The sequence below is a fragment of the Protopterus annectens genome, chromosome 1.part0 (assembly GCF_019279795.1).
Source record: "Protopterus annectens isolate FY-2018-M chromosome 1.part0, PAN1.0, whole genome shotgun sequence".
NCBI classification, from domain to species: Eukaryota; Metazoa; Chordata; order Ceratodontiformes; family Protopteridae; genus Protopterus; species Protopterus annectens.
Window position 1 is genome coordinate 1,776,797,963 of NC_056725.1, and position 23,858 is coordinate 1,776,821,820.

General features: G+C 37.0%; 1 protein-coding gene across 2 annotated transcripts in view; it reads right to left on the reverse strand.

Moving 5' to 3' along the window:
- RPS6KA2 (ribosomal protein S6 kinase A2) overlaps positions 1-23,858 on the reverse strand; it is a 2,145,504-nt gene that overhangs the window by 928,793 nt on the left and 1,192,853 nt on the right. For both annotated transcript variants that reach the window (XM_044069491.1, XM_044069485.1), the window contains exon 10: positions 19,316-19,404. In XM_044069491.1, the coding sequence (XP_043925426.1) occupies positions 19,316-19,404 (89 nt within the window). The remainder of the gene's footprint in view (positions 1-19,315; positions 19,405-23,858) is intronic.

The following is a 23,858-nucleotide window of genomic DNA, read 5'->3' on the forward strand; positions in this document are numbered from 1 at the left end:
CTATTCATAAATGAACATAGTTACAAAATTACACAATCATATATACAATTTCATTTTTATGGGCAGACTCTATCATTATTCTTAAATATTCTTATTTAAATTAGACCCCCACTCTTTTTTGCAATATCCATTTCCAATTAAACATAATTTCATTTATTCTCTCATTCCATATTACCCATACTCCATAAAACATTTTTATCCTTGTTTTTGATTTTTTTTCTTCTATTCTTATAATACACATCTTCAACCATATCCATATTTGGGTCTACTTCATTTGATCGACAGACCATTTGATTGAAACCCATTTGGTTGAAATTTCCTTTGATTGAAAACCAGTTTTCAAGGCATAAAACTGGGATATGTCCCCCTCCCCAATGTCGTGCAGCCCTAGAGTTGGTATATATATAGTTAGGGGGGTGGGGGGGCACAGCCCCCCACCTAGTTTCCTTTAAAAGAAGAAAATAAAACAAAAAGTACACATTTTTAACAAAAATAGATGGGTGGCTTAACCCCCACACCCCCCATGTAGGGGGCTGCACCCCCCACACCCCCTAACTATATATACCAACCCCAGGGTCGCACAACATTGGGGAGGGGGACAAATCCCTGCTATTTGCCTTGAATACTGGTTTTCAATCAAATGAAATTTCGATCAAATGAGTTTCGATCAAATGGTCTGTCGATCAAATGAAGTAGACCCATATATATATTGATACTGTCTTTAAAATCTACAAAGAAATTTTAGCACATAAATTTCCCCATATTTTTTACTCCCTTACATTTTAAAAAGACATATTCTCTGGTCTTCTGTTCACCATAATATAGACAATTATTTCAATTTTCATTTTAAACAGTATTCTGTTATTCCTAATCTACATAACAAATCCTGACATTCTATTTTATTACTACACCATTTCTTTCTTTCTTTTATTGCTTTAATCTTTTCCTCTGGTAAAATGTTCCATGAATTAACACAATAATATTTTCTCATTATATTTTTATACAATGCTTTTGGTTTTCTTTTATTTCACCAATTTTTATTTTCCACATTTTTATCTTTTGTTGATACATTTTTATTTCTTCATTAAGACCTTTTTTTTTGTTTTTCTTATTGTTTCCCAAAATTCTTCATATTTATATTTAAACACTTTTGTTATTAATTTCTTATTTTTCTCATTTAATACTTTATACAAATTTAAAGATGCTGCATATACCACTGGTTTTAACAAACCTAGTCCTCCTTCTTTTTTGTTCCTATACAATATTCCCTTTTGACTAGGTTTAATCTAGAGCCCCATACAAATAAAATATCACTTCTAACAATTATTTCTCCTGTAATTTTGGAATCAAACAAACTTGATAAATATGCCATTTTACCCATTAATATGGAATTTATCAAGTTCACTTTTTCTCGCAGGCTAATCTATATGTTTTCCATAAAAACACATTTCTTTTAATTCCTTTAATAATAATAATTGTATTTTATTCTCTGCTTAGCTAAAATTCATGCCTAACACAGCGAATTATTTCATTGTAAATTGTAAACCTACAATTTTTCTATGTCTCCCATTCCTGTACTTTTATCTTTATTTAATGTCATACCTGTTTCATTTAATCAGCTAGATGAAGTATAGCTTCTCTCATCCTTATACTATTCTTAGTAGTTATAATAATATTATATGAGTATGTTGTTAGCAATGGAATTTCTACACCTCTTTGTATTATGTATTTTGCATTCTTAATTTTACAGTAATCTCACTAACTACCACATTCATAACTACTCATAGGGCATCATTGTCTTATACCATTACTAATTTTTATCTTTACCTAACCATCCATTTACCAAAATGCTTATTTTATGTTTATCATATGCTGTCTTACAAACTTTCTTAATTACTAAAATTGTACTGCTTCATTAAATCCCATAACATCTTATGTTCAATTGAATCAAAAGCTTAATTAATATTGCCTGCCATAAGTTTTAAATCCTGTCTTCTCACTGGAATGTCATTCACCTTTTCTCTTACTATCTTTAATAATTCTTGACATCCTTTTACTTGCACACCATGTAGGTTTTCTTCCATTATATATTCCATCTTATTTTCAAATCTTTTCTGCATTATTTTCATAAATATCTTATAATCTATATTGTTCAACACTACTGGTCTCCAATTATTTTTATGTCTACTTTTTCTCTCTTCTTCCATATGAATTTTAATATTACACTACACAATTCCTTATGATTCAAGCCTTCACTTAACTACTCAAACACTTGCAACAAATATTCTTTTGACAGTCTCCTAAATTTTTATGCATTTTAAATCTAATTCCTGCAACCATATCTATCTTTAACTGTTTACGTACTTTAGTCAATTCATACAAAGTAATTTCTTTTTCAACTTCTTCATGCACTTGTTCTGAGTATTTTTACTTCCCATATTTTATTGCATTCTCTCTTTTTAAAAAAAATCTACATAATTTACCACAGTTCTCATAATCTGAGATTGACTTCTTTTTCTTCTCCTTTTTCTGTCTTTCATTTCTCTTATTACATTACTTTTCTCTTTCACTGTTTTACTTACATATGCTAATACTTCTTTCTTTTCCCTTGTAGTAAATATCTTTGTTTATATAATTCTTTTATTTTTTCATAATTTCTTGTATATACTTCTTTATATTTATTATAATATTCTCTTTAATTATTTTCTAAACTCTAAAACACATTTTTGTATCTTTTTGCATATCTTTGTTTTCCCGGCTTTCTTATCTTACTCTCCCATTGTAAAAAACATTGTTTATATTTTCTTTTAAAACGAATCCACCATTCTGGCCAACTACCATAAAATTCCCCCATAGTAACATGGTCTCTCTATAACTGTATAATCAATTATTTTCATTTTTCGTTCCATTTTTTAATTTATTCTTTTTATGTCCCTTCCTATTGTAATATATTCTTTATTTTAATTTACCTCTATCCATATTGCCAAATGATGTGTACATTCTGTTATAACTGCTTCTGCTTTTGCTATGCTCATACCATTGGATATTATAAGGTAATCTGTCTCAGATTTTAACACACCTCTTCTATATATACAGACTTTTCTCTTCCATATTACCAGTTTACCACATTTCATAACTTCTTTCATTTTTCTTACATCTTTACCACTTTTCTTTTTTTTTACCCCTTAAACCATAACTGAAGTCTCCTGTTATTATAATATCCATATCTATTAGTACATAATCTAACATCTGTTGAAATGAGTTTTCCCTTTCTTTACAAATAATGTATGCATATATAGCAATAAATCTATAAACCTTTCCTTGCCATCATAAATCTGCAAAAGTTAACCTTCCTATACTAACTAACATTACATCTAAGAATTTTCACTAATCTTCTGCATAAAACGTTATTCCTGAACAACCCTCATTTCACAAATTCCATATTATCTTTCCATCCCATATTTTCTCGGTCTGTAATCTTGCTACATTTGTTATAATTGTTCTAGAAAATATAAGATTTTGTCTATATCACATTCATTATACCATTCTAAAACCCCTATCCTTCTGGTTATATTTTTCATACTATATACTGGGAGAATCCTTAAATTATTAGTTTATCTGTTCCTTAACTTAAAGGAATTCACCCTCTTCTTATACGACTTTTTAAAAATATATATTACTTGTCTTTCTGTGCTGTGCAGTGAGGCACCATAACAGACCTACAATGCCTATAGTTCAATCTATGTTCCTGTTGCAGGAGAGCATAAAAACCGTAAAACACTTTGGCCATTATCTGTGCATTATATTAACACTGTGAAAGGAAAACAGGATAAGCCTCACTGTGAATGACATCAGATTGGGAGAACAGCAGGAGAAAAGGAAGAGGCATCATAAAAGGCTTGTATCGACCAGCAGCTTAGTCAGAAAGATGGTAAATCAAGTTTAACATAGGGTGCAACATATTGGGAAGGGCAACTAATAAAGTATGATACATGTTGGAGGATAAGCTGCTGTAAAAGAGGAACAATTAGTAGAGCATATAAAATGATTTTATGATAGCTATAAGAATCAATTAGAGGAGGTTAGAAAGGATTGAGAAGAGAGATTGGAAAAGCAATTCACAAAGAAACAATGGGAAATATATGTATGTCTCAAAATACGCAAAAAAATCTAGAAGATTTAGGATTTTTGCTTGGAAATGTTTACATAGATACTTTTATACCCCAAGTAGACTCCAGAGAATTTTTCCTCAGATGGACAGCAAATGTTGGAGGTGTGACTGGGAAAAAAAGAGGCAAAAGGGAACATATTTTCTTGGAGTGTAATGAGTTGGCAGACTTTAAAGATTCCCTGGAGACTATTCTATCAGAGATATTGGGTGAGCAAATTGGTGTAACTAGGGAAATGATTTTTCTGAGCTATGATACAGAATCATAATTGCCTAGACATGGTAAGGCCTTGCTGAGTCTAATTATGGTGGCTGCCAAAAAACAATTACTAGAAAATGGAAATCAAAGTCTACATAGGAAAGATTACTGGAAAAATCATTTATTACTCAGGACTAGCATGCACCCTAGACATGATTGTCCATATATCATTAAAGGTCAGCTTCTTAGAACATCCAGACTTTGTACCAATGAGGACACATACAAGGAAGAGACGGACCACTTGATACGTTTCTACAAATGTGAATTTAAAAAGTGGGAAATGCAGAAGGAGTCCTGGATAACAAGTGTCTAAGAAACACGAGAGGTCAGCCTTATTTTTTGGATGGAGAGACACATAAAGAAGATGAACTGAACCCCAGGGAAAAAAGTAAAACTGGGGGGCTGAGATGCTTGCTTACATTCAGGATTGATATTCACAGGTATGAGAGGTTATCAGGAGGAACTGGAAGATACTGACAGCTGATGATAACATTAGATGTATAGTTTGCGAGATGCCTAGATTCTGCTTCAAGAATAAGAAGAACTTAGAGGTTATTGTGCTAGGAAAAACACGAATCTGGAGTTAGATCAATTACTTTGAGATGTGGTACATTTCTCTGTAGAAAATGCAGAGCTTGCTCCTCCATAAATTCCAGCAATTTATTCAAGCATACAATTACCTTGAAAACATACAGGCTCAGAGTGTATGCGGATTGTAACACTAAAAATGTTATGTATGTTGCCACCTGCTGTCGGTGTAATGGATTTTATGTTGGCAAGACCAACAGACCCTTTGAGGAATTAATTCTGTGTCACTTGAGTGACATTAGATTACACAACAGAACTATTTCTTTGTCTCAACATACTGCTACATAGCAACATAGAGCAAACTGGAGTAAATAGGGAAATTATTTTTCTGAACTATAATACAGAATCAGAATTGCCCAGACATAGTAAGGCCTTGCTGAGGCTAATTATGATGGCTGCCAAAAAAAAATTACTAGTAAATAGAAATCAAAGTCTAAACCAAGTGTACTAGAAGTAGTGAATATAGTAATAGAGATAAAACAACTAGAATCGGGATCTTTAAAAAAGGGTAGGAACACATTACATCATAAAAATGGTAATTGTAGAAACAATACATACAGGGGAGGAATGAGGTTTTTAAAGAAGGCAGGACTTGAATGGGCTATGTAATGTTTGACTGACAATGACTGGGTAGATCAAAAGTGATGTATAATGTTTGCAACTAGAATTATGTCAACATGGCTTGTGATGTAAAATGCTTGCAACTGGGATTGTGTCAATATGGTTTGTTTTCATTTATATAAATGTATGACTGCCTATATAATAAATGATAATTTAATAAAGATGTTTCTTGTTTAAAAAAATAATTAATGTAGTTGGGGAGAAGGACTTTGGTTAATAAATATTATATGGAAGACATTCTGGAGTAGTTCAGGAGGGGACAGAAAAAAAACCTACAGGATAATGGGCTGCTTTATAACAGGGACATACATCAGGGACATGAACATTCTGCTTCCAGTGTTCCATCCATTACCAAGGCCAAAGCAGAGGGACCATTTATTTTCCAGGAGACATTACAGGGAGAGGGGTATTATGGTATAAAGGGATGCAAAGGTGAGAAACAAAGAGAAGAACTAGACTGGAGGAGCAGTACTATCTACAAACTGAGACAGAAAATGATGATATGACATGAATCCCTAATGAAGATACAGGGTAGTGTGAAGGAACAGAATTGAAAAGGAACAATAAAGTAAACAGAGGAGAGACAAAATGATTTCCAGCTGCCAGAAAGGTAAGTTCATTTAGACAAAGAAATACTTACTGGAGAGGGTTGCAAAGAAGTGGAATGACTTACCAGAGTGGGTGATAGGGGAAATGAACAGATGCATTTAAGTGGGCATAGGATAGGTGGAAGAGTAAAGGTAGAATGGGACAGAGACAGAGCAAGGCTGTAACTGAAATGGTCACATACATTAGATAGGCCATAAGTCTTCCATCAAGAAGACTGAGTGTACACGTGCAACCCAAACAGTAGTCTAGAATATGCAGTGCACAGGCTAAGGAAATCATTACCCACAAGTCAGTAGTTCTACAGTTTGCATTTGCATATAACATACATAACCTTTTTGCACTAAGTTTTTTCAGTTGAGCAAAAAATATTTTTACCTCAGCATATTTTTTAATCTTCTATATTGCCTTCAAGCTTTTAAAAATCTGTGCCTCTGTTGACAAACAAGCCTTCTGGTCTGACTGCTGCCCTCAGTCTTTCAAGTGCTCAGCACTTGTGTTGTATCTATATCCTTAAGTAGTGGGGACAGCCAATAGGGGCCTCTGTTCAATTAAAGATGGTGGTACATTCACTTTATACCTTTCCTCACAGTAAGACAACAATGCTACAGATGGTGTGAATCTCATATGTTGCCATACACAAGCACCTTCCTACAGAACTCTGATATGTTGTCAGTTTTGGTTCTGTTAAGATGGTGTACCTCGTCTGCCCTGCAGTGACAGTGGCACATGTCCATGCCATCTCAACAAAAGACCTGCCATCTACATGCTAGCAATTATTATTTGAACTCCAATCAATGGTAATGTAGTCAAGAAACAAAGCTCCTATGTCTGCTGGTCTGCCAAATATTTCATTTTTCGTGTCTATCCCAATAAAGCCAGCATATAAAACTGAAATACTTATTATTTTCAAAACAGGTGTTTCAGAACTAGGGTTGACAAATTACTGATGACATTTAAAGGTTGAAAGAAATCTGTAATATAGTATTTCTACTACACTTGATTTTTTTTTGCATTAATATTCAAAGTACTTACTCATTATAAGTTGTTTATGGGCAATTCATGAGCGCTGTCCTTTAAATTTTACTTTCCTCTTTCACCTGACTACTGTTATACTTACCTCTAGTCAGTGATACACATTATTCCAGAAATTCTGCCTTAATTACCTTTTGGGATTAACTGTGTCCCTATTTTACCTTCTGCTTTTTTCATCTTTATTTGTCTTTACAATTTCTCCAGCTTTCTGCCCACCTCTTTGAGGCCACTGTCTCAGCTGGCTTTCCAGTATCAATTGAGTAGTCTGAATGGTGTATACACTCCTGGGCATGTACCCCTTTACTTCCATCTTGAGAGATGTGCTCAGCCCTCCCATTATACTATCGCTTCCAGTTGATCCAGCTCTGGCATCACTAGATGCCTTTGGTCACCCTACCTAATCAGACACAGTAACACCGTTCCCTAGTTATATCATCACCCTGTAAACTGCTCCAGCAGTACAACCTTCAGCCATGGAATATAAACGGTCCTGGACTTACAGAGATAAAGCCTTTGGGATCACTTAGTGATCACAGAGCTGGAGCAGCTGATTGGAGGTGGGAGAAGAATGGAGGAGATGAGCCTGCTCATGTCTCTTAGGGTGAGAGGGGAAGGGTGCACAACCAGGACTATGTAATTCATTCACACACCTTTGTGGGGACTGCATGATGGGATAGGAAGGGTGCACACTCAGTACTTTACAATTCAAATTCATTCACTCACCTTTGTGGATACTGCGGGGGGAGGGGAGTGTGCACACCCAGGATATGGAATTCATTCAGCTATCTTTGTGAGACTGCAAAGCCAAGAGAGAGGCATTTGCCTTAAGAATAAGGATGGGATGTCTGCAGGGTTATATCATGTCTATTTACATCTATCGATCTGTGTGTATGTGTGTGTGTGTGTGTGTGTGTGTGTGTGTGTGTGTGTGTGTGTGTGTGTGTGTGTGTATACACACACACACACATACACGCACACACAAACACCCACACACACGCGCGCGCGTATACATTTTTAATTTTCTAGCCACAGTGGTGCTTAAACTTCCTTGTTTCAACAGTATCAGAACTAAAAATGTTGCATGTCCTTCTTTTCAGAGTTTGGTTTAGCACTCTCTGTTAATTATTTTTTTTCATTAAGTAAGAGTATTCCATGCTTTTTCTTCGCCTGCTCATGACTTTGGAACCTTCTAGTCCAAGTCAAGTTCCCCCAAAACAGCAGTTGCTTTTCATTTTTTCTCATTATCCTCTTTCTTGGCATCAGTAGCTACAGTATACTAATAGAAAACAGAGTCTTTCCTGACAAGGTCATATTTATTAAAAAGATGTCATTTACACTTTGTTGTAAGGAACATTACCTCTTATTGACAGGGAAGGCTACACCACAATACCTGTGCACAGTTTGTAACTTCTATAAACTTTAGGCAGTTAAGGCAGCACACCTGTGCAGAGGTTAAGATTTCTGCAATGCTACCTTCATCACAACCCCACATCCCATTCATACCAGCACCACCTGCATCTTTATATGTACTTCACCTTACCTCTTACCTAGCCAACCCCATCCTGTTCAACATGGAACTTACAGTTCCAGTGCTGTGGCTTAACATTCTTTTTGTTGTTTGCTTTTAATAACTACAACCTTTGAAACCTTCTTGTATCTGAGGGTAGTTTTACTAGATTATATAACAACAAGAAAGCAAAAGCAAAGCAGCAAGAAAGAGCATCATGATGCTGGACACTTACAATTAATATATTTAACACAAGTATTACATTATCCCTCAACAGGCAGTTGACGAAACTCATTAAATCAAATGTGTGCATTCCTGAGCACCACTTCTTTATAAAGATATGGACATTAGTGAGACATTTTAGAACAAAGCAACCGACTTTGCACTGTCTTCACAGGGAATCATATGTAGATAGGTTAAAAACGCTTAGTACATTCAGCTTTGAAAAAAAGAATGCAGGGTCAATATGTTAGAAACATTTAAGCAGAAGTACCTCAAGAATTTCCAAAGGATCCAAGTATGTACCATATTTCAAAAAAAGAAGTGATAATTGAGATCAAGAAGGCAAAGTCTCCCTGACAGCTGCCTGGATGATGACCCCCTCTGTTGGCTCTCGGTTGGTGAAGGGAACGAATGAGCTGATGGACTGAGTGAGGTTCCAGGGGTATGCAGGCAGTGGTGGCAAAAACCTGAAAAAAGGACACTATTTGGAATTCAGAAAAGTGCACACCGCTCATATAAATTGCCTACCGCAAGTAGGATAATTGCTGTGATAGTGAGAAAATGAGATTCAGAGACAGCTTTGGCCAGAATAAGAAAGTACTGATGATGAGCTAATTATCATGCCTCTGAATCAGCTCATCATCATGTCTCCGAATCACACCAGGGCTGACAAACATAACAACAGTAGTGTTCTTCCTTCCTAGTGGTCATGTATTGCATTGGCAAAAGTACCTCCCTTATACTCTCTCACACACATGCACACACACACACACACACACACACACACACACACACACACACACACACACCATAAAACATGCCCCCCACATGTTATGGTAGTCATAAACACTTACCCATTTATCAACATGCATGCTCCAACATGTACACACTCATCCAGACTCTAAATTCCCTACTTAACCCTTCTAGTACAACCACCCAGGCAGACACACACACACACACACACACACACACACACACACACACACACACACACACACACACACACACACACACACACACACACACACACACACTCATTCATGCAGCTTCATTCATGCCCCTACAGACAGACAGACACACACACACACACAGACACACACACACACACACACACACACACACACACACACACACACACACACACACACACACACACACACACACACACACAAACACAACATCCATGCAGCTTCATTCATGCCCCTACACAACTTTGTGCTTGTACTTGTTCTGCTACTATTTCCTTGAACTGCGGAAGCTGGTGTACTTCTCATGCACTGTATTTTACAGTTCTAATGCTGGCACCAACCACTTACTACACTTCTTAAATGAACGGATAAGCAATTAAATACATAGATACACTGATGCATACAGCCATTTATTCACTATAAAACAAAGTCCTGAACATTGAGGGATAACTGTCTCACAGACACACACACACACACACACACACACACACTAAAAGAAAACTCCTTTATCCAATTCCTTAGATGACAGTATCAGAATGGAGTAAAATTACATACTGCAGCAAGGATTCACAGCTTTAAGGCAGAATTTATTGTTACTATACTGTTACACATATTATAAAACAAACACACACACACACACACACACACACACACACACACACACACACACACACACACACTAAAAGAAAACTGTGTTACACATATTATAAAACAAACAAACACACACACACACACACACACACACACACACACACACACACACACACACACACACACACACACACACACACACACAGATGATATAACGTTTCATATAATGGCTGTGTAACTAACCACAAATATATCATATAGTTTGTACGCACAGTACCTAACAGAGGATTATGAATGTGTCACCAGTTATAACCACATTATTATGTCATCAAGACATGGATGCCACGGAATTCACCTCAAGAGCGAAGATTGGGAAGTGAATCTTGTTATCCATGCCCTAACATGTAATAAAGGGTTATGATCGGAGAACTGATCATCATTTTTTATAGTGCATGGAGCTGGATTTGCTCCATGTACTACTAGCTACAGAAAAAAAATGTTTTGCCAGCTTTCAAAATTGTAAAGCACTTTGTGAGGGCAGTTAGAAACAGTGTAAGAGATTCTATGATATTAGAAAAAGTCAGGGGCACATTACTGGCAGAGACTGCAGGCTAAAACAAATAAGATTTTTATTCTGCCATTGTTGTTTGCTAGTGAGTATTGGCAGGTTTAAATATCTAGCTTGATACCGGTTCTTAGCAACTGAAGCAGGGAGTGCTTAACAATTGTTAATATGGGGTCTCGCTCTACAGAGGTACTTAAGTGGTTTGTCTTTTTCCAGACATTGGACACACAAACACCACTCTCTATACAAACACACACACACACACACACACACACACACACACACACACACACACACACACACACACACACACACACACACACACACAATGTTATTGATTCCTGTAGTGTGCTTCAGCAAACTCTAAAATCAGAATTTTTCAAGCAGAGTCCATGGCAAAAAACATCGATGTTACGATTAGGGAGTTATTTTAAATACTAAACGCATAATGTATGCAGGGGAAAACAGGTGCCAGTACTAGTTACTTCTTTCACCTTTGGGACTAGTATATGTTTTCTAATTGTGCATCCAACCCAAGAGACTGTGAGGATAATGTTTATGTACTGCTAAGGCTGCCACTGAAGAAACAGAACTCAGTGTATTTAAGGACACTGTAGCTTTCAGATATTTTGATCTGCACCTAGGAATGGAGGTAGCAGACTGTTCTGGGTGGCTAAAAGAATCATTTGTTTGTTCTGGGTGGCTAAAAGAATCATTTGTTTTTGTTTCTGCACTTGAAATCTGAATACTTCAAGGCTAGATTTTGCATTCTTGGTGATGAGAATGTAATAGTGCAGCAATTGTTGACACAGCAGTGAATAAACATCACAGGTTTCAGTTATGTTCTGTTAATTCTGGTAAGCGGTTGGCGTCTTTCAGACATCTGACATGATACACTCTCATCCTATAACACATCATCCATAAACTACATCTTTCTGGAAAAAAAAATTATTCCAAGTTCTGTTATACAAGAAGGATCACATTTAAAGAAATAATATAGATTTATTGTTTATGGGGTAAATCTAAAATAGCACCATAGAAAATTCACCCCCCAGCCAGCCTTAGCAACTGCAGGCCCCAAATTGGACCAGTTTGGTAGGGTCCCTCATCTGGTCCCACATTTACCAACCTATCTTTCCTTCATCTTAATGTCTTCTTGAATGTAAGACTATTTCATATAGCTACCATGAATGTATGTTATTACTATGTATTCAAATAAAGCAATATGTTTGTTTATTAGCTTTTATTTTGTCATAAGACATGTTAAAACAGAAGTAAACTACTCGACTATTGGATTACACCCCTCCCCCATCCAATATCTCGTGCAGTTCCTAATTCAGGGTCTACTTAACTCGTTCAAGCACACTTAAAGGGGTTTGTTGATGGGTCATTGAGGTTCTGTGTCTACAAGGAGCATGTTTATTGGTCAGCTGTAGGATGATGCACCATGTAGATACAGAACCTTAATGACCCATCAACAAACCCCTTTAAGTGTGCTTGAACGAGTTAAGTAGACCCTGAATTAGGAACTGCACGAGATATTGGATGGGGGAGGGGTGTAATCCAATAGTCGAGTAGTTTACTTCTGTTTTAACTGTTTTCTGTTCTCTAGTACTGCCTAGCTCTCCTGAACCTGAATAGAAGATGGCACACACCCCCCTTGTTCCCCGACATTTTCTTAAAATTTTATTTATTGTATTTTATTATATTTTATTTTTTATGCCTTTTTTTCTCTCATAATTCCTGTATTTCTCTCATGTGGCTCATGTCTTACTTTCCTTCACATCCTTTGCCCAACAATTTTACGTATTAAAACTATCGTTTTCTTTGAATACTATTTTTCCCACAGAAACATTGTACTATATGATACTATGGCAGTATATAAGTGATGTTTTTATTTATTTTGCTACTTATTTTACTGACTGAATTCTTGTATGATGTCTGCTTATGACTGTGATCATTTAAGTTATATACTATCTTGACATATACTTCTCTTTAGGCTTACTCTTACATTATCACTGTTGCACTGACAGCGATTAAAGTTTATTATTTCTTTGGTTGTTTTCCAATGTGCTACTGTTTTAACTCTTTCAGCAAAGTGAACATGTTTTCTGTCTACCCCTGACTCCCACCACTCAGCACACATAGTTCATACTTCACTTCCCTGGGATTATGTTCTTCCTCTCTGTGATGCAACAAGCATTCTTCTGCCATACTGCTAAACTGATACATAATTTCACAAGTCTTAGTAATCAGACGTTACCTCACTTCACATCATTTGCACTTTTTTGTGCTTATTAGCAATTACTTTCATGCTGTCTGAGAATGACAATTCCACAGCTATCCCTTGTAGTTTGATTCATCAACAACCATTCAGAAATCCCACATCAGCAGGAGAAGAAAAGTATCAGTCTTGAAAAGTAGCCTCGTCTTATCTTCTGATATAGTAGCTGAAGGGGTGCATGAAATCAGATTGCATGAAAACCCTGCTGAGCACTCAGCAGCAGCAACGGACTACTATAGGAGTGGGGGCAGCTGTGACCTTACAAGAGACATGAAGCTGCAGTTACTAATGATACCACACTTGTAAGTACTAAGAGAGCAAGACTACAGTAGGAAACTGCCTTAGACTGTGTTGTAGGGTCTCTAAGGCAAAGATCTGGGTCATGTAATGCATAATGACTCTTTCAAAGCCTAGTGAGGGGCCTCCTGAGGCCAAATTGGTCCAATTGGCCTAAGGAACTCCCTCCCCAGCATTTGTTTATAGACTGTTTTTAGTGACTGAATTAAACCACTAGGCAATGGTTGCACATTTATGGGCAGATATGGTAGATTAAATTATTTAACAAAAATGGTTAAATAATGCAAATGCAACACTGGTATGTAAATAACACAATGAAGTAAGAATATAAGGGAAACAGTGGAGAATTGAGCTACACTCTCTGGGAATGAATACACTAGGCTAGTTTGGATCAGGAATATTGAACGAGAACTCTTTTTGAAAACACAAATCACAAAGGTGGGAGAATTGGGGTCTGACATGGACTACACAATATGGAGACAAAGGAAGGAATTTACATTCTCAGAGAGAAAAAGGATGCAGAAATACTGACAACAGGTTTTAACACTAGATACAGATCAGCAATAGTACAGAACTCAGAGGCACTGCTTCTGAAAACTAAAGTAAGTGGCATTTCATCAAGGTTTAGACACTCCTATCAAATGAAGGGGAATACAAAAAATATATGAATATATACTCATACAGTACTGTTCTTGCATACTGTGATCATCATAAAATCATTAATCAGTTCACTTATTTTTGAAATTACACAGAAAAATATCTACACATAGCTTATCTTGTAACAAAATATTTATATTAAGTTTTTAAATAATAACGTGTACATTTGCAATGTATTGGTGTAGGGGCATGAAATCCCACTGTGATGATGGTGACCCAGAATTGACTAGCAACATGGGAAACTGGCCAGGTGGCCAGGGGGTAGGGTTGAGCAGCCTATGGCCAGCTCATTTATCTGCAGGAGGGAGTGGCCAACTCATTTATCTGGTGGAGGGAGTGGGTTCTTGCAGCACAAAGGTGCTCTCTAGAGGAGGCTGGAGAACAGCACTAGTGTCACACATGGTGCATTTGTGCACAGAGGGGAGGGCTCTGGGCAAAGCACCATGTGGAGGAGTATTTTGGGTGCATGCTTACATCACTAGACATCTGTACTACCTTGGGGAAGTATAGGACAAATAAAAAATGCCCCACAGTCTGTCCTCAAAGATGGTTTAGTATTCTGCCGGCTGTGGCTCCAGGTTGTAATTCAAGTCCATGGACCAGCTGGCCTAGGAAGAGGGGTGAGGGGTGGGCATAGGTTGAAAATGTCTACGTTTGAAAGGGGTAGATGTTACAGGTGTGAATCTCCCATACTGGGGGGTGAGGTAGGGAAACCAAAACCTCCTGCTTGCTGGTTTGTATTTACACTGTTATGAATTCATGCATTAGAGGTTACTACACTGGTATATGTGCTGCTGATTCATTCAATGTTAGTCCTCCTAAATATATGCCTGATGTTGGCCAGTGACTTATGATACAGAAATATGTGCAGGATGGCTGCAAGACAGACATCTGCAAACTACAGTGAGCATTGCCATGTAGCCAGATTGGTGGTTCTATTGTAAGTATGAAAGAACACTGAACTCAGGTGTAAAGCAATCTTCATTCCTGTTCTTAAGCACGACACCACTTAATATGCATTGTAATAAATTACACATGATTTCATGATCTTATCTGCTTATGATAAAAAAAAAAAAATCACAGCACAAGTCTTGTAAGAGAGAAAGTGTGCCGTGCTTTGTTGTATGTTTGAAAGTATAGCCACGTAAAGAGGCATCTATAACTTCCAATCCAGTTCTAAAAGTAAGTAAGAGTTACTGAGATAAATAAACAGTTGCAGTAATAAGCTGTGAAAGAAACACATTACACAGACCTAAATCTGATTCCTTGGACCTTAGCTTGCATTCTACTCCAGAACAAAGTCCTGGTGATTTCCCTGAAAATAAGTAGCAGAATATAGATGGTTCTGTTTGGTTAAAAAACAGATTGATGAATATCTGCATAGTTATAAAGCACTTTCCTTCCCAAGCTGCTTATGTACAGTTATATATTCAGGTGTTCCTACTTCTAAATTCCAGAATAAAGCTGCAGAGCAATTATAGAGCACTTTGCAGCAGCATACAATGGTCCATATACAACTGTCTAGGAATGAATGAAAGGTGAAACTACAGGAAACAGGTCCCTATACCCATGCATATAGTAATGAGGTCTGCATAATCTGGGGTTCAGGCTACTGTATTGACCTTCCTGAGAATATTCTCAGAAGTGTAAACTGGGTGATATGCAAGTAGGCCATATATCGTACATGTCTGCACTAAGGTTTGAACCCCATTGGAGCCATGTAAGTACAGACAGGGAGATTACTTCTAAGTTGTGGAAAGAAAACAGCTTCACTTATGTATCATTGAATTCCATTGCAGTGAGTAATTAATTTGCTGAGTTCAACTTGTTAGGACTCAACCTGACAAAAATGAATGCATAAGACATCAAGCCAACCCTGAAAGCTCCCTCCCTCATATGTATTGGACCTATACATACCAACTCCACAGTCACACAAAAATGAAGTCAAAAGAAATATTTGGGAAACAAAAATAACTCCCAACACACATTGCAATGATTTCCAATAGTGATCAGGAAGTTCAACACTAGTGAGCTGAACTCGGGTAGATGGAAAGTTACCTAGCTGGGACTCACTGAGGAGTAAAGAAGTCAAGAGATACAGTACTGGTAAAGGGCAGCTAGCACTGTCCAACAGATGACATCATACAAAAAGGAAATGATCAGTGTGCACTGCATTAACTATGAGGCAGTAAGGGTGTTAAGTAAACATGTTCACTTCAGAAGATAATACAACGCATATAGTGTAAGATGAACTTTGTGGAAACATTTGCAGTTACATAAATTATCACATTCTGTTCCCAGTAGTACAGTATTCACAAGGATACCATGCCTTCTTTTTCAGTAGCTGCACTGATGTGATTTAAAACTTGTATTCCTTAACAGACAGCAGTATTTGATAATTATTTTTCACTTTCTGGATGTCATCTGTTGTTACTGCTTTTCTCTTCATAGATCTCTTTATTTGTCATTACTTGACTCAACTGATCTGAATTTTATTGCAGCAGTTTATCACAACACACTTTACAAAACAGGTGGCATTCAAACAAACCCTTTTGTAGCACTCAGTCTTCTACAGACTCCTTCACGGGTGACCACTATTTAGTCTTTTGTGACATAAAAGACCACGCCCCATATGACCACGTTTACCTTGTAAAACCAGTGAATCCTGAAATGTCTGTACCTGTGACCTTAAATTCTATCTGCAAATAAATATGATTTGATGGCAGGACAGGTTCCCAACTCAATGCATTCCCCATCAATGGAATAAACCTTACCTACATGTCAAACAAAGTGGTATGTAGTCTCTTTCAAGGTCAGTCTCAAGGTCTGGATTGGTACTTAGAAATTTATTCCAGGATAGCTTGTGTATCCCTCATTGAAAAGTTCATGAGTATAAATGGGGAACATTTACTTACTTGGTCAGACTTCTATATGGTCTTTATGACTACTTACCTAATATATCTATGAAGCAAATATTAAACAAAAGTTATGAAAAAAAACCCTAAAATATATACCAAATGAACCTGCATAATAAACTTATATATACAAATGAAACAGGGCAATATAGTGGCACAGCAGTTACATTATTCTTGACAAGGTTTGTCTCTCTAGTCTGGGTATAGTCTGGGTCCCACCTGAGGGGGCTACTTTGTGGTGTCTGCATATCCTTCCTTTGTCTGTGTGGATTTCTACTAGATGCTCAGATTTCCTGTCACATCCCAAAGGCATGCTATAAATGATCTAGCAGCTCTCCAGTTTGTATGTACATGAATTTATTTTCCTTGTACCTGCAGAATATCAGGTTAGGCTCCAGCTCCCCACAACCCTAAATACGGTGAAGCAGGTATGAGATAATGGATGAATAAGTGAGTGCATGATGAACATAGATTAAATAGAACACCATTATTTAGCAATAATATAAAGTCTTCTTCTTCTTCTTCTTTCGGCTTTTCCCAGTTAGGGGTCGCCACAGTGGATCACCTGTCCGCTCATGACTGGCAGTAGAGTTTTACAGTGTCGAGTTGCCAGCCCGGCACCCAACCTTCCACGGAAGGCACACACACGCGCGCACTCACGCCTAGGCCAACTTAGAGTGTCCAATCCACCTACAGCATGTCTTTGAAATGTGGGAGGAAACCAGAGCACCCGTAGGAAACCCACGTAACCACAGGGAGGACATGCAGACTCCGCAGAGAGGGCACCCCAGCATCAAACCGGAGGACCTCTTGCTGTGAGGTGACAATGCTAACTGCTGCACCACAGTGGCTGCCCAGCAATAATATAAAGTATTATGATAAAATAATATTAATACAAGAGCACAATATAAAATCATATCCAAGTGAAAGCAAACAGCAATAACATTTAGAATTTCAAAGTCACAATGAAACATTTCAAATAAAAACAAAATTCTTACAGAATAAATCCAGCACATTATATAGTGCCTGACCTGCTTTCAACACCACACTCTAAATAATGAGAAATAATCTAGTAAGGAAAACGAAATTGCTGAGTACAGAGATACTATAAAACTTCACTGGGCTATTGTCAGGCAAAAGAGAATACTCTTCTGCTGGGGGTATCTCAAAGTCAAATGTGCTGACTAATATTTCAGTAGGAATGCCAGACTGTCTATCTACATTTGTTTAAAGAAGAACTTCCTCCCCAGAGAAGATTAAATAATATATTCCATGATTCTGGTGCAACTAACCGGCTGTTATGCAGTGTTGCACAATGTAACTACAACAATAATACAAGCTAGTACTTGTATATGCATCCTTTTCAGCCTGGCCAAATGACAAGCAATACCACCTGCATGATATGTTTCAGTACTATGTCGTTCTGTCCTAAAAGCACAATATTTACATGCACACACATGCTTTTACCTGTCTATTCTGGGTACATGTGCATTTCAAAGTGGCGGAGTATAATTTATATATTCTTCCACCCTTCTTGATTTTCATTTTTGAAACTTTATGACGTGTTAGTCAGCTACAACTGGTACATATGTAAGCAAATATTCCTCTTTTGATTAAAACTTTTAAACACAGTTAGCAGTTCTATATCTAACTTAATGTTTATCACCATACCACACCTTACAATTAATAAAATGTCTGCTTTTAATTGCTTAAAGTATAAATACAAGACATCAAAATATTTTGAGTTTAGATACAACCTTTTTACATAAGCAGGAGTAGCAAAGTGTTGCCTTTATTAAAATATGTTCATGGGTTTTGGGAAGTTGATGGCACATTTTAAACAACATTTTAAAAATGTTACATCCATTCAATCGTTTTATTTAAGTTTACTGTTTGGATTATAAGGCACAAAAATAAGACAAAAAGCATAAAATGTGTTACAAGTTTAGTAAATGATTAGTTGTTTCGAAACTCTAATTCCCTCTTGTACTAAGCATTAAAGATACTGTGTAAATTTAGCATGTTCTCTTACCTAGACGATTGGAAGGATTCCTTTTAAACAGAGCTCTCAATAATCCCTGAGCTTCTGGACTCAGAAACTGTGGCATTCCCAGTTTTGCTCTGAAAACCAAGAGAAAAAAGTGGGACAAATTGTAAAAACTGGACCATTAAGGGTCATTTCAAGATTTTAGTTACAATTAAGTGTGCTTCATAACTAGAACAATCGTAATGACTAGGTTTATATCTAGAAAAACAAATGATACAAACAGAAAAAAGCAATTACCCATTTAATATTGTTACAACAAATAGATTGCACCCATTTCATCATTCCATGCAGTTTTTGTTTGTTCAAAACAGAACTACATCTTACCTGAACAGTTCATGAATCATAAACACAGGTTGAGGACTTTCTGTCTGCATTGTTCCTGTGCTGGTGTCATAACTGTTTTTGGCAGTACATAAAACAAAAAATGGGGCTGTATTGAGATCAGAACTCATTTCACACCCATAAGTGCCTCATGCCTGGTTAAACAATGTGGGCTTTGCCCTTAGGTTTAACTGATATGAAATATTATAATATATGTTGAAAATACTTTTTACGAGTATCAGCACTGCCTCTTTTATTATGTAATAAGTGGGAACTCTTACAAAAATGCTGGGGCAATGACCATTGCAAACTTATACCTTTACCAGCTTTTATGGACCTGCATACTAGACACAGGATTAACAGGTCTCCAGTAGTAACCACTTCATTATGCAGTTGACACACGGATGTCAAGAATTTGCCCACAAGGTGAATCTAAGCATTCATGTCAAGAACACAAAGTAATAAGTTATGATCAGAGACTCAATTATAATTACTTGAAGTGCACAGAGCTTTGTCAAACAGATAGCAACACACATCAAGACAATACTTTGACACAACATAAGGGACAGGCTGCAAGCACAGCAGGCAGAAACGAAGCTGTTTTTGGAGTATTACCTGCGAAGGCAGTGAAGGCAGCATGCAAATGCAGCAGTCCAGGGACATGGCTAATGCTAATTAACCATGTACACTTTCTCAGAACTTTTTGCAAAGATTGGAATAGCATAGTAGAATGATTGAAAGAATAGCTAGAATGATTGAAAGAATAGCTCTACTCATACCCCTCAACCTGTTAGAGAAATAAACCTGGACAAAGGCACAAATAATGGGGATAAAGGCCTAAAAATAGAGACACTTTTTAAATATTGTTCTTACAAACTTAGAAAGTGGATAGAATATCAGGTTATGCATTAGCATGATTTTTTTGAAAGATATGAAGTCTGAAACTCAAATGTGTGCCATTATTTTCTGATTTCAGTCCTCAATGATTTGCAAGTAAACTACAATTTTATGAGAAACAGACCAAAAATATGAAGCAGAAATCTGGACATTCTGTGAAAAAATGTACAGCTGAGAGGTATGCGTCTACCTTATTATGTGGGGAGAGAAGCAAAACTATGTACTTTGTCTTTTGATGTTATATATTCATTTAGTCCATTTGCAGACGTGGGTCTGATAACCTCATGGGTGGTATGATGGCAGAGTTGTGTGTGTCTCAGTGTGTCAGTGTGTGACTGTGTATGAGTGTTAATATGTATTTGTGTACCCATGTAACTCCAGTGTATGGGTTGGTAGGGGAAACTCTAGTGCTGTGACCTATAACTGTGTAGTATTAAATTCAGATACTTGATAATGAGCCACTATTGAAATTTTGCTCCATACGGCTTTAGCATTTCTTTGAATCTATATTTTCCAAATCCCAGCCTTTATGTTACTTAAAATAGTGGACACTGCTGCCTCCCTCCCCCACGTTTCATTCAAAATGTATATCGCAGAGATTAGCACCTTTGGAAGCAAACATTTTGTGCCTGTTTGCCAGCCTCAGTGTATTCTGCATGTAGTTCACACAGCAACCTTGGTTTTTGTCTTAAGTTAATAGTTTTGATCCGTTTTAGCTGGTTTTGAACCAGTATTGAGCTATTTGGATCAGTATTTTTTGTTGTTTCTCAGCCTATAACATCTGGGTCATAAATCTCTTTAAGCCTTTATTCAATAATTCCAGTAAATAGCTGTATTTTAAGTGGTCTTCATTTTGGAATGAAATCTTAGTTATCTTGGTTGTCTTTCTGTGAGAAGAACTGACAGCCAAGCTAAATTACAGGAGTTATGACTGCTTCCAGGTGAGTGCAGGGATATAGTGTTATTGCCATTGTCTGAGGTCTAAGAGCTTTTTTCATTCAAGTCTTCCACTTCTGTTTTTTGCAAATCCCATGCTATTCAACAACAGAGCTATGTGGTTAAAACTTTTGTACCTTCCCACCTTGTTCATGCTCTGCTCTGTTCTTAAACCAAGTGTGTCTCTTGTTTCTTTGCCCCTTGTGTTAATTAAACCATAAAATAACTTATCTCTCCTCTTCTACTGACTGTTGTCATTAAGCACAAAATTATCATTTTGTGAAGCCACTCCCTTTTACTTAATTAAATATGTCCCCCATTGCTTTCCACAGATCCTGAATATGTTGTGCCCACCTAATTTAATCAATACTGCTCTTTTACATTTAGTGGCTCTTCACTTGCCCTTACTACAAATTGTCTTTGGAAGCTCCTTCCAGTCTCATCTCATCTGCTCATACAACTTAGCACTAGAAGATCAGACTAAATGTTTTCCCTCCTTAGACTGCTAAAATTCAATTTACTTTCTCTTTTATATCCTCCTGCCTGCTTAGTGCACAGTCCACTGCCTAGAGGTTTCAACCCTTTCTCCATCTGACTTAAATCTGTAATATCTGATAAAAGACCAACATTTAGTGGTGAAAGTTTTCTGTATATTTTGTATATTCTACCTTAACTGCATACACCCCCGCTACATTTATAGTACTAGTCAAATGAACCTAATCCTAATCCCAGGACAAGATGGAAGGTTAACCTTCTAGTTTCACCTCTGTTGCCAGCCTGTTAGTGCTAGGTCTTATAAGACAGTGTGCTAATTGCTTTATCCATCCATCCGTCCATCCATCTATCTGTGACCTCTTTTTCCCATTTTTTCACATGGGGTCACTTCAACAGTGACAATCATCTAGAGCTTATGCTTATAAATAATGAACACATTTTCAGCACTAGTATTTCTCTATGTGAGAGGTGCACATACTGAATTCTATGGCTTCCATCTCCCCTAAAAAATGCCCTATAAGCTTCATACACCTCGACCACAATGCCTCACTAGTTACACCAAAATGTCTTAAGCTAAGGCTGTAAAGAACATACTCCCAAATCCTCGTAGAAGTAGTCACCCACCCAATGCATACCAGATTCACACTGGGTAAGACACTCTAAATCTGCAGCACCAAAAATGTTTTCTTGATGGGTTACTGACTCATCAATCACAAGAGTGGACAAGGAGAAGATTACATTGTGCTGCCCTTAAGGCACTAGGATTTCTGACATTACAAGGGCCCTAAGGACCCTATCTGCTGACAAATACAGCAATGCCATGGTAGTGGTACATAAGGGAGTGAACAAACTGAGATGTGAAACACTCAGGGACATACACAGAGACATGCTAGAACTTTCCATGCATGTTACAATTGCAAATAAGACACTGGTCCTGAGTGGAATGTTTCCTTCAACTCAAACGATACCTAGATATAAAGAAAAGATAATTTGTTTCAAAATTGATTAAATAGTTGGTGTCATTCCTGGGACATCCAGTATGTGTCAGTGTGGGACAAGATGCTTAGCGCAGATCGCTTCACTAAGGATGACTTGCACCTCTAATTCAAAGGGTTCTTCATACTGGATAAAGCCTTTGCTGCTCCCCAGGCTACATCTAGGCAGAGTTCAGATTATAGATATTCCAATGTAACAAACATGTTAGTCTCTAAATCAGATCATGGTCCCATCAATGCCAGAAATCTAAACCATTCATAATACAGTAACTGAGACTTGGTTTGAATGTAAAGCGAGTACTCCCTCTATAACTGGATTTCAGACTTAGCAACTGTAGTATATTCTCTGTTTGCTAAAGAACATATTATCTCCAGATAGAGCCCTAGGGATTCACAGGCCAAACTCGTTGAACTGCAAATCAATCTTGATAGGATTAATTATCATTTAATTGCTTGTTACAGAACACATTCTTTTTCCCTTGATGACCACATAAGATTCCTCAGTGTCGAAAATAATCTCCATATAAGTATAAAATCCATTATTTTGGGTGACTTCAACTACCCTTCAGTAAACTGGGGCACTCATACCTTCAGTGCATAATATGCCCAAATATTCTTAGACTTTATATAAACTCCCTTGAGCAGTTAGTAAACAAACCTAATACAGAACACATCATTCTTGACTTGATTCTTACAAATATGGCCTCCTGTTGCACTACTTCTCTGGTATCTCCTTCCACATTAAAGTTTGACCACATACTTGTGACCTTCTCCTTTAAATTCCAAAAACCCATTTAGCAAATCCCACAGATGTGAAGGTCTACATACTTACCAACCTCAATCTATTCTATGATAGAATGTCAAAAGTCACTTATGACTGCACT